The 12,685-nt window shown below is 41.5% G+C and overlaps 1 protein-coding gene across 9 annotated transcripts in view; it reads left to right on the top strand.

The window, feature by feature from the left end:
* Positions 1 to 12,685, top strand: part of RAD9B (RAD9 checkpoint clamp component B) — a 56,419-nt gene that overhangs the window by 241 nt on the left and 43,493 nt on the right. For all 9 annotated transcript variants that reach the window (XR_011542420.1, XR_011542419.1, XM_070628973.1 and 6 more), the window contains exons 2-5: positions 1,800 to 1,870; positions 2,945 to 3,094; positions 3,302 to 3,416; positions 9,203 to 9,302. Coding sequence is in view for 7 of the 9 variants with exons in the window: in XM_070628973.1 (XP_070485074.1) it covers positions 1,800 to 1,870; positions 2,945 to 3,094; positions 3,302 to 3,416; positions 9,203 to 9,302 (436 nt within the window). In the remaining 2 variants the exon portion in view is untranslated. The remainder of the gene's footprint in view (positions 1 to 1,799; positions 1,871 to 2,944; positions 3,095 to 3,301; positions 3,417 to 9,202; positions 9,303 to 12,685) is intronic.

The raw sequence follows: 12,685 nt of genomic DNA, 5'->3' as shown, positions 1-12,685 counted from the left end.
GTGGACGGCCTTGCTTACCTTCTTGTGTAGAAAACGAAAGCCTGAGGTTCATGGGGCCGACTCTGCCGTGGCAGTCTGGATTCCCTTTTGCCTTCGTGCACGGGGGCTGGGGACAGGAGGCCTGGCCGCAGCCCGCCTTCGCCCACCGAGGCCCGTTAGCGTCTGAGGCGGGGGGAGGCCCAGCCGCTTTTCTTGGTGTCCTGTTGTCGTTCTGGGGTGTCCGTGCTTTGACGCTGCGCCGTGGGCCGGAGCCCCGAGTGCGGCCTCGCACCGGGCTGAGGAGGAGCGTGCGGGGAAGAGATGGGGGGCAAGAAGGCTCGCACGACCACAGTGTCTTAGTGTCGCGAGAAAAGCGCAAACCCGGCTTCTATTCCGGATTCTGCCATTTTTTAATGTATGACCCGGGGCAAGCCACCGAATCTCTTCGAGGCTCAGTTTCCTCATGTGTTAAGTGAGAATAGTAACAGCCCCTTTGTTATCGGGTTTGCTGTAGGAATGAAACGGAAATGCATGTGAGGAGCTCAATAATAGGTGGGAATGCACGGAACGATTATCCTAAACCGTACTTTAAACGTGAGAGTCACTCCAGGAAATCCCTCCTTAGAAGAGCAATGGTTTCCTACAGATCGGACCCTGAGGATGAGCGCGGAAGGGCGTCCTGTGCTGTAGCGGGCTCGCCCCGTGGGGGACATGTGGGGGACGGTGTTCGTGGACAGGAGAGGGGCACAGCCCCCTTCGCGTCCTCGGGCGCTAGGCGGTGCTCTGGCAGTGGGCACCTCGCTTCTTAATAAGCACTGGGCGATGGTTCAGTGTCGTCCTCCTGGGTTGTGGGCCCTGCGAGGCAGCGGCTGTGCCCGGCTTGTTCGTTGCTGTTCCCCCATTGCCTTGGGTTGTGCTTGGAACACAGCAGCTGCTCGATACACACCATTGGATGGATGAAAGGTCTGCATTAAGCAGCTCCAGGAAAAAGTGGTGACTGTGAAGGGGTAAAAAGGACAGGTGCCCCCCCCCCCTTTTTTCGCGTGGTCATGCTGTCTTTCTCAGTTTGAAGGCTGCGCGCGTAACTCACACCCTTCTGATTCTTAAGTATTATAATCTGATTTTATGTTCTGGGATTATCTTTCCATTTTTCTACTGGGTTGATAGGGCATCCCTTTTTAACGCAGCATAGTATTCCGCCTCTGTTTGCCACATTTTGTCGTTATTTGTAATCGTGAGAACGTTGGCAGTGTCATAGCAGATGAGACCATCGTTGGTCCCGCCTAAGCCTCTTTCCCAGAGGCCGTATGAGTGTGTTTGGTGGAAAGATTGGCATCTTGCACGCTGCCCTCAAACGTCGGAGATGCATCTTGAATGTCTCTACAGTCTCTCTCATGACTTGTTTTGACGTTGCCACCTGTGAAGATGTTAAAACACTTCAAACCATCCTCTCCATGCTGTTTTCACACTTTGGGGGGTGGGGGTGGGTGGAGGGGAATACATTTATTTAAACCAAGTTTAAAAATGCATTAGTGTGAAATTGCCTGGTTGCAGTAGCTCTGTGCAATGCTGCAAACATATAGAAGAATTGTGTTGCATTTGGTCACTTCACACACTCATTCTTTGAATTTATGGAGCTCTGCGTGGCATTTTGCCAAGGGTATTACACTGTATTTCTTAAGCAAAGTAGCCTTAGTCTATAGAACACTGTTCCCTATGGGTTTATCTTGAGTCCTGCTTGAGTGAATGCTGAAGTGGCCCTCTGGTTTGTCTTTGTTGTTTGAAAGAATGTCAGCAGCACCTTTCCTTTTTCTCCACAGTGTTTGGGAAAGCAATCCAAGCTCTATCACGAGTTAGTGACGAGCTGTGGCTGGACCCATCTGAAAAAGGTGTAAGTAAGGACGTTAACTAACAGACCTCCTATTAAGGCAGAAGCAGATGTTTAAAGGTCCCAGTCCAGATTGAATGTTAACCAGGAAATTCAGAAATTGTAATTATCCCTTTGACTGTTCATCCTTCTTTTACATATCTGAATACATTTAGAGCATAGTAAACTTAAACATCATGCAGATAGGGGCCGGCTCCGTGGCCGAGTGGTTAAGTTCGTGAGCTCCACTGCGGCGGCCCAGGGTTCAGATCCTGGGCGAGGACATGGCACCACTCGTCAAGCCACGTTGAGGCGGCGTCCCACATCCCACAACTAGAAGGACGTGCAACTAAGATATACAGCTGTGTACCGGGGAGGGGGCGTTTGGGGAGATAAAGCAGAAAAAAAAAAACCAGATTGGCAATAGTTGTTAGCCCAGGTGTCAATCTTTAAAAAAAAGAAAAAAAAAATCATGCAGATAAGCCCAACTTATTTAAACCAGAAGTCACAGACTGGTGGTCAACAGGCTGGATATGGCTTGCAGCAGTGTTTTGTGGGGGCTGTGCTGTGTTTTTTAAAAAATTGAAATAATTTTCTAATACTTAAATAATTGGGAGAGTCCACGTAAAAATCTGAATCTCTTGAAAACTCAGATCTGACAACTTTGGGCCTCCATTCCCAAGTGGAGGTAGTTGGCTGTTTCTCCTGTAAGATAAGGCAAGAGATCGTCATTTTGCTGCAGTCTTTTTACTCCCTTTTATATTACTGTCTGCCACTTCGTGCATTAAAGTTAAGGCCCCTGTAGGCATTTACAGTTTTACTATTTCAACATGGAAGATTTTAGATTTAAGACATAGGTATTCCATATAGATATGTACACATATATATACGCAAATTCAATACACATTGTATAATGCAGCCTATATCATATATATATAATAATTCATATGTATAATGTAGTCCATATAATGCAGGTAATATCTCATAGCCTTATTTGAACACATTTAATTGCGATGGGAAAGGTAATAGAACTTTTTGAATTAATCGTTTAAGGAAAGTTGATTTTTTTCCTAAATAGCTATTATTTTATTTTTCCAGCTTGCTTTAAGATCTGTGAATTCTTGTCGGTCAGCATATGGATGTGTTCTCTTCTCTCCTGTCTTTTTTCAACAATATCAATGGTCAACTTCAGTGAAAATGAATGATAATGACACAATATCGAATTTAAATTGCAAATTGGGTATGAAGGTAAATATAAGTGGCCCTGGTTTTCTCTTGTATTGTAGAAATATTCATTATATAGGACATAATAGTTATTCTGTACTTCATACTTGGTTTAAATGGCATTCAGGACAAGTCTATTCATTTATGACTATACATGCTCTGCTTTTGTTTGTTTTTTTAACTAATCAAACAACCCTATTTGTGTTGTTCTATAATGTGTTTGTGTTACAGTCAATTCTCCCCATCTTTAAATGTCTGAATTCCCTCGAAAGAAATGTAGAGAGCTGCAAAATATTCACCAGATCAGATAAGTGCAAAGTAGTCATTCAATTCTTCTGCAGACATGGTAGGTATAATTAAAACTAGTTTAAAGTATTGTGTGTTTTTGCTAATATTTTTCATGTTTAGGATATTCAGACTGCACGTCAAGACTTCACATTGCGTTATTGCTTAGAATTTGTGTTGTTTTGTGGTAGGACAGTTGGAAGTACTTGAAAAGTCTCTCTATTGTGAGATGAATGGTATTATCTCCTTTTTTGACTTGTCAGTGGCACAAGTTTTGCCTGCATACAAACCAATTTCTTTTTAATGTCAGTTTGAATTCAACCAAATTCAGTTGGTGGTTCTAAAATTAACTGGCTGCTTGATGATATTCTGTAAGAGAGCTTTGGTAGCAGCATTCCTTGGTGAGAACAGGAAAGAATAATGCCTACCTGTGTTGAAAGTCCGCTAGGAGGCAGATAGTAGTATATCTGGTGCTGAAAAAAGTGTGGTAACTGGCCCAGGGTCACAGAACTAGTAAGTCGCGGAGCCTGGATTTTTATCCAGCCCCACAACAGTAGGAGCCAAACCCTTCATTCACTCTCTGCGCCACCAAGCTGTAAAACCGATTTCCTGCCTCCCAGCCTTGCATGGTAGATATTTAAATGCTGTACTCAGGACCGTTACATGCTTAAATACCTGTAGCATGGTGACTAGGAGCGTGGACTCTGGAGGCCACAAGGTCTGGGGTGGAATTCTGCTCTGCCATTTCCTTGCTAAGACTTTGGGCAAACTATTTTACATCTCTGTGGCTCAGTTTCCCAATATGTAGAATGGGGATAATGTTAGTACCAGCCTCCTAGGGTTTTGTGAGGATTCAGTGAATTATAGGCAGTTACAGTTCTAAAGTGTTTAAAAGAACGCCTGGCACATTGTCTGATTGTTAGCTCTAGTTATATTTATTATGATTGCAGCTATTTTATTTGAAGTTAGCAGGTAGAATTGTATGCTTTAAAAAATCTTGTACTTGTGATAATGGTCTAAATGTTTTTTTCCTAGCAGAATGGTCTTCTGGAAGGTTATCTTAGTGTTACAATTTATATTTCTTAATTTTGTCTTACATTTGTCTTAGTATTTTTATTTCAGCTTATATTTATATTCCTTATTTTTTCACTGCAAAATATCAACGATTTAACGTTATTTTTTGCCTTCTTTGACTTTTAGTTCGTATAATAGCAGAATCCTGTAAAGAGCGTGATTAAAAGCACAGCAAGCCTTGACATCGCACAGATTTGGGCGTGGATTCTTCTATACTTCCTATACTTCTTACTAGCTTTGTGAGAGTACATAAGCTTTCTGAACTTTCACTTTCTTTTCTGTAAAATGGGGGTAATCTTATCTACCCTCGTGTTCCAGGGTTGTTAACATGAGGATGAAGCGAAATCACATGTGAAGCACGTAGCATGGTGCCTGACACAGATGGAGCACTAAGTAGTCAGGGCCTGCTATCATTACAGTTTTCCTCATCCCTTATTTCCAGCTAGATTTTGAAGAACCAGCTTTTTGATTTCTTAAGTGTCTCTCAAGTGGCTTGATTAGTGTCCAGTACATATTTGTGATTGGTTGATACTTAATATCTTTTGTAGGGAAGTTGTATGAGTTAGGTTGCTTTAATTGCAAGTAACAAAAGACAATAACTAGAAAATCGAACGCAAAGTGGCTTAAACAATAAGGAGGAATACTGGCTCACGTAAACGAAAAGTTCACAATTAAGTCATGGGTGTGGTTCTATCCAGCCTGCAGCAACTGCTGCCTCTTTTCCTTCTTTTTAAAATTCTCTCAGCTCTGCTTTCTTCCATGTGATTTATCCCAAGGCCAGCTTCTCTTATAAACTTTTAACCATAAGGTGACTTCTAGCAGCAGCTGGGGCTACATGCCTGCTGTTTTACATCCAGGGGAAGTGAGAGCCTTACCTCATACATCCATTAAACAAAAGTGTTTGACTTTCCTCTGATTGGACCAACCTAAACTAATCCTGGTGGCCAGGGGAATGCCATTCTCTGTCTTGGCTTATTGCCATATCTGGACCAAATTCAACTGCAGGAGGATAAGATTACATCAGCTGGTTTATACCAGTGAGGGCCCACCGGTGATGCTGGAAGTGCAGTCAGTCCCACCCAAACGTCATGGCTGCCACACAATAGGGAAGGGATGGCTCAGGAAGGAAGGGAGAAGCAGGGAATAAATGCTGCTATAGTAATTGGGATAAATAGTTATACTTTCCAAAACTGTATGTCCTCAGCAAATTATGCATGCGATTTTACATTTATAATCTGTTGGAGAAACATTGTTCAAATTTAGTTAAGAAAAATCACCTGGGCAGAGGTATCCAGTAAGCTGCTAGAAATATGTATTTGGAATTTGGGAAGAAATTAAGGATAGTGGAGTAAATTTGGCTCTCTTCTTGATAGAAAACAATTGCAAAAACACGAGCTACTATGAAGGACTAACTTGTCTGAATCTAACCATAAACAATTTCTAAAACGATGATTTCTTAGCATCTACTAAGATGCTAAGATGATTATTTAGCATCTGCTAATAGGAAAAAAAGGATGATTTATATCATCAAGAACCAAGATTCATCTGAAATATTTATCTGCCTATTGATAATTTCACCAATTCGCCATATTTTTTTTGCGCTGGCCCCAGAGTTGTGAAAAATGAGTCAGTGAGTTGTCCCTGAAGAGCACACTCTGATATAAACCACCTGCTGATAAGTTCAGGGCTCAAGGAGACAGGTCTCCGACAGAGAGGGGCTTCCACTTGAGAAGTGCGTTGGGCTATTGAGTGAAAATAAAACTCTGATTCATACACGTATATTAATGAAATGATATCAGGAGGCAGGATTCCCTCTTCAAGCTTTTAAGTTTTTGCAAAAGGACATTCTACAGATGTGCAAATGACTTTAAACTCACTTAACAGTGAACTTGAAGGTTCTGGGGGAATATTTGGATAACTCATAAGATTTTTGAAGTATCATTGGTCTCTGAAATTCCAAACTCCACAAATGTAACATCTCCAAAATAATGGTTATTCCTTAGCTGTACCTTTTCGAGTTTGAAAGAGTTCTCTGGACCCGCTGAGGGAGGTTGCAAATTGAGCTTATGAAGTGGCAAGCAGAATTCTGCTATAGCATCCATGGCCGGGAGCAGATGGTATAATGCACTGCCATGCAAAGTGTTCCATGGGCTGGCTGCTGGGCCCCAAACTGTTTGTTACTGGTCTGTGAGAAGATAAGGAGCTTACGCCAGAATTTAAGTCAAGCACATTACTAACTGTTCTCTTTACTTCTGCTGTTTTGTTTTTGTTTTCTTTTTTTAATAATAAGACTTTCTCGGTGAAAGAAGTAAATTCTGATGAAAACTCCTTATCTCATTACAGCCCAGTACTTTGTGCAGCACTAGGTAAAGTTAATAAATGACACAGAAAGAAAACAGGACTTCTAAATTATTATCCCATTTGCATCCTATCAAGGAAAATTATTATTAAATGGGAAGACTAGAAAAACCACAGTGAAGAGATACATCAAGCTGAATTGCTTTAAAAAGGGTACAATGGATGTCTTTGGGCAAGAGATTTCAAGGAAAGAAAGGGGAAGAGGAAAGGCTTTTTCTGGGGAGTGGCATCACATCGGGGGAAGTGTCCAGTAGCAGAAATGGGAAGGCATCCAATGATGAGGGAGCAGTGTGATCAAAGGTGTAGGCCGTGTTTAGTGTGTGTTGATAAGGAAGAAGGGGAAGGAAGCCAGCAGCAAGAAAAGGAGCATGGGATGACAAAGAAATCAGATATGTCTCAGCTTGGATGTCCTCGGCAATGCCACTATTCACCTGAGTCAGATACTTGTTATAGAGGTATGATTCTGCTTGTATGTGCGTGGGCTGTTTCTGAAGAATACCTAAGAAACTGGTAACAGTAGTTGCTTCTGTGGAGAGTTCTGGGGTGTCAGGAGTCAGGGGTTTGGGTGGCTTACTTTACATTGTCTATCCTTTGGTATCTTTTGAATTTTATACCATGGGCACCTATTATATGTCACTCCAAAAGTAACTTGAAAATATTTTCTTTCAAATAGGTAAAATATGTCAGTTTTTGAGTTTCGTGTCTTCCCAAAATAGCAGCCACAGTAATCCCTTTAAAATAGGTCATATTATGTCATTCTAGTGCTCAAAACTCTCAAAAAGCTCCCCATTTTATCCAGGGTAAAAGCCAAAGATCTTACAATGGCTCTGTGATTAGGAAGCCCGGCGTGCTTCCTACTTGGGCACTGTGGCCTGCTGCTTCTGCCAGACAGCCTCCTGCTCCAGAGGGCACACGGCTTGCTCTTTCACCTCCTGCAGGCCTTTGCTCATGTGACATCTTCTCCATGAGGTCTTCCTTGACCTTGCTGTTTAAAATTGCTGCCCACCACCACTAGCAGTCCCCCGTCCCCTTGTGGCTTTCCTTTTTTCCTGTGGCACTTATCACTATGTGCCATACCAGTTGTTTTACTTATTTGTTTTCTTATTGTCTGTCTCCTCTCACTAGAATGTAAGCTCTGTGAAGATAGAGAGTTTTGTTTTTTGCTGGTTCACATTTCCTGAAATAGTCCCTGTGTGGTAGATTACAAAAACAAATGCTCATAAATTATTTGCAGCCCCTTCCTTCAGAAGCTGGAGTCTGTTTCCCCACTTTGAATCTGGGCCGGCCTTGCACTTCTGTGATAACAGTAGAGTGCAGTGGAAGTGATACTGTGTGAGTTCCAGGCCGAGGCTCAAGAGGCTTGTCAGCTTCCACTGTTGAACTAAGAAGCTCCCCATCAGCTTGAGCACAAGCGCAGCACAGTGTAGACTCCTGGAAGGTTAGGGAGCATGTGGCAAGAGGTCTCTGCCAGCCCAGCTGGCCCAGTTTGCCCCGCTGAGACCTCAGACTTGAAAGTCAGACCAAGATGATCCAGCCACAGCTAAACCAGCCTAAACCAGCACAACTCAGCTGAATTATGAAAAATAACAAGTGTTTGTTATTTTGAAACACTAAATTTTGGAGTGGTTTGTTATCCAGCAAAAGCTAACTGATACAACCTTGTACATAGTAGGTGCACAGTAAGTATTCATGAAATTAATAAACGTTGCTGTTGTTATTGACTCAGTGAAAAAAAAATTAGTTGAGAAATGTTGTTTCTAGTGAGCCCTTTTGATTCCTACTACAACATTATTATGCTGTAGAAACTTATTGCCCAGCTGGATTTTATTTCATGAGCTCTATATTCAAACTTAGATTCAAATTCTAGCTATACTTGTTAAAACAGCATAGCCTTGAAAAGTCATTTAGCTTCACCGAGCTATAGTTTCCTTTTCTGAGGTTAAGTACCTGCTCCACAGGGCTATTGTGAGGCTCAGAGGCAATGTATGTAAAATGTACACTGCAGTTGCTGGCAAACGGGGCCATAGCCGTTATTGCTACACACTCCTCTCCTCCTCCTCTCAGAGGAAAAGAATTCACAGACCGGATGTCCAGTACTGAGAGAGAATCAGAGATGTATGATCTGTCATGGGTAATCACTATTTTATACACAATTTAAGAAATTACCTGTATTTCAAAACAGTGTGGGAATTCTACTGCCTGATTGGTCAGAGGGTATGACATGTTGCATGGTGTCCACCAGGGAGCGATAAACACATTCATTAAGGAATAGTGCTGCTCTAAGCTGTGTGTACCTGCCAGATATTAAATGTTGCTTTAATTTTATTGTTTTAACTTGGCTGTGAAACTTACAGACTTTCTAATGTGTTAATTTTGTACATAAAATTATTAACAAGTTGCTTTATTCTTTTTAAGGTATTAAAAGGACTCACAATGTGTGTTTTCAAGAAAGTCAGCCTTTGCAAGTTATTTTTGAAAAGAGTACGTGTTCTAATACACTAATGATTCAACCAAGGTAATGAGTTCTCTGTTGTTTATTTTCCTTTTCTGAATATATTATGGTCACAGAGTAAAGAATTAATGCCCTAGAGCTTTTAAATCAGTTACTTTTTTTAAAAAAGCTCCCACTGGACTTGGAGAAATCACCTTACAGGATCTTGAGAAAGATAATAGTAGATAATGACTGTCTAATGGTAGCAATAATAATTTAGTGGCTAGTAAAGTTCTAAAAATGTCCCATCAGTGGCTTTCTATATCAAGTGATATCGAGAGAAAAATATTATCTAATAATACTTTGCATTTATATGGTGCCTTCTGTCTGAGTCTTAAAACACACAGGATGAGGAAATTTTAGCATTTTTGATATGAACTGATTTTATCTCTAAGTGTTTGCATTTTTTTCTCTAGAGAATGAGTGAGGCATATTTGTCAGTGTAGGGCACCCAATTTTTCAGTTAAGGTGTAGCGTTAAACATAATTACTTTCTGAGCCTAAAGATATTTTATACTTATTGTTTTTTAAATTACAAAAGTAATACATGCTCCTTACAGTATATTTAAAATTTATAGAAGAGCACAAAGATAAAAAATGAAAGCCTTTCTCCTCTACCTGCCCCTGTATCCCACATGGCGGGGTAACATCTATTAACAACTTGGTGTATATCCTTCTAGATCTTCTACTTATAACCAGTCTCTTTGTAACTCTCCCTCTCCCTATAGCTATGGATATCTCTTCCTTTCCCCCTCTTTCACCCTCTCTCTCAAATTTATATCACATACTGCATACATACTTATACATAGTTTTTTCAAAGAAAATGTCCTAGTATTCTTATTGTTTGGCAAATTGCTTTTTTTAGTTTCTATGTCAGTTCAGTTAAATCAATATTATTATTTTTAATGATTGCATATTTTTTCATTGTATAACTGAGCCATAATTTCCAACTTTTTGCTATCACAAACAATGCTGCTAGTAGTACATAGGATGGTGTATCAGTTACTTATTTCTGTGGAGCAAATTTCTCCAAAACTGAGAGCTTTAAAAATCCAGACATTGTTACTTCATAGTAATAAGTACAGTTTAGCTGGGTACTTCAGGCTCCAGGTCTCTCCTGAGGTTAAAGTCAAGCTGGCGGCCAGGGCTGTAGGCTCATCTGAAGGCTGGACTTGGGAGGGTTCACTCCCAAGCTTGCTGACGCTGTTACAAGGCCTCAGAAGACCAACTTCCAAGCTCACTCCTGTGGCTGCTGGTAGGCCTCAGTTCCTCACCATGCAGCCCTCTCTCTAGGCTGCCTGGATCTCCTCACAACCTGGCAGCTGGTAATCAGAGAGAGAAAGAGACAGAGAGAACTCCCAAGAAGGAAGCCATAGTCTTTTTGTAACGTAATCTCAGAATGACATTTCCTGGTGTCTGCCATTTCTCTTTGTCCAGCCTACACTTGAGGGGAGGGAATTATATAAGGGGGTGAATACTAGGAGGTGGGGATCATTGGGGGCCATCTTATTGTTTGCCTAACACAGATTGAGCCCTAGAAATGAAATTGCTGGGTCAAAGGCTTAGACAAATTTTAAATTTGCATACATACTGGCTACCAAATTGCTATCTGAAAAGTTTGTACCAATTTACATTTCCGCCAAAAGTGTAAGGAGACCCCTTCCAAGTAAAGGATATGATCAATCTTTAAAAATTTTGCCAGTCTGGTGCCGGCTCCGTGGCTGAGTGGTTAAGTTCGCACGCTCTGCTACGGCGGCCCAGGGTTCGGATCCTGGGCGTGGACAAGGCACCGCTCGTCAGGCCACGTTGAGGCGGCGTCCCACATCCCACAACTAGAAGGACCTGCAACTAAGATATACAACTATGTACAGGGGGAGTTTGGGGAGATAAAGCAGGGAAAAAAATAAAAAGATTGGCAACAGTTGTTAGCCCAGGTGCCAATCTTAAAAAAAAAAAAAAAATTTTGCCAATCTGATAGGTAGAAAATGGTATTATTAGATGCTCTTTATTGTCATGTTTATTCAAAGGAGTTTAAGCATCACCATATATTTATTAGCAATTTATATTTTTATTCCTTTTTGAATTGCACATTCATGTTGTCATTTTTTGTATCAGGTTATTTGATATCTTGTACAACACCTCCCCGTTAACACTGGAAATGTTCCCAAATGAATTTGGTAGGTGTTCCTGACATTTTGGCATCAAGAAACAGTGCTGAGCTAATGTCTAGCATCAGGTTAACACCAACATTACATAAATTCTAAGGATCTCACTGTTATCTAACAGCACCTCAATTTTAAAAGTAGCCCATGGGGCCAGCCCGGTGGCCAAGTGGTTCAGTTCATGTGCTCCGCTTTGGCGGCCCAGGGTTTTGCCAGTTCAGATCCTGGGCATGGACATGGCGCCGCTCATCAAGCCCTGCTGAGGTGGCATCCCACATGCCACAACTAGAAGGACCCACAAATAAAAATAGACAACTATGTACCAGGGGGCTTTGGGGAGAAAAAGGAAAAATAAAATCTTTGAAAGTAGCCCAAAACCTACAATGCAATAATAAAAAGATAAATAACCTAGCTAAAAAATGGGCAAAGGATTTGGATAGACATTTTTCCAAAGAAGATATACAAATGGGCAGCAAGCACATGAAAAGGTGTTCAGGGGCTGGCCCTGTGGCTGAGTGATTAAGTTCTTGCGCTCTGCTTTGGCAGCCCAGGGTTTCACCGGTTTGGATCTTGAGTGCAGACATGGCACTGCTCGTCAAGCCATGCTGAGGCAGCGTCCCACATGCCACAACTGGAATATACAACTGTGTACTGGGGGGCTTTGGGGATAAAAAAAGGAAAAATTAAAAAAAAATCTTAAAAAAAAAGAAAAGATGTTCAACATTATTAAGTCATTAGGGAAATGCAAATCAAACAACTTTAAATCTGATTTGTGCAGTATGTGAATATATTTCAAGAAAGCTCTTTCTAACAAGGGAGCCCAGATGAAAGGGCATTTGAGATATCAAGACAATCTTGAAAGTAATAGGTAATATCTAGGGCAAGTAACAAAGGGAAAGAGAATTTAGGCAGCAGGCTGCTTGTAAAGCTCTGCCCCTCAACTGGGTCTCCAGCATAGTTCACCCCAGTTCTATTTGAACAGCTCTGTTTTCTACTATCTCCCATAGGAGTATGATCTCGGGCTGTTTTTCTTTTGTTTTTTGGCTTTTTTTGAGGAAGATTAGCCCTTAGCTAACATCTGCCACCAATCCTCCTCCTTTTGCTGAGGAAGACTGGCCCTGAGCTAACATCTGTGCCCATCTTCCTCTACTTTATACGTGGGATGCCTGCCACAGCATGGCGTGCCAAGCGGTGCCATGTCTGCGCCTGGGATCTGAACCAATGAACCCCAGGCCACTGAAACAGA

Source organism: Equus przewalskii, chromosome 7 (assembly GCF_037783145.1).
Source record: "Equus przewalskii isolate Varuska chromosome 7, EquPr2, whole genome shotgun sequence".
NCBI lineage: Eukaryota > Metazoa > Chordata > Mammalia > Perissodactyla > Equidae > Equus > Equus przewalskii.
The sequence above is the reverse complement of the archived record's forward strand: the minus strand, read 5'-3'. Positions and strand labels throughout refer to the sequence as shown.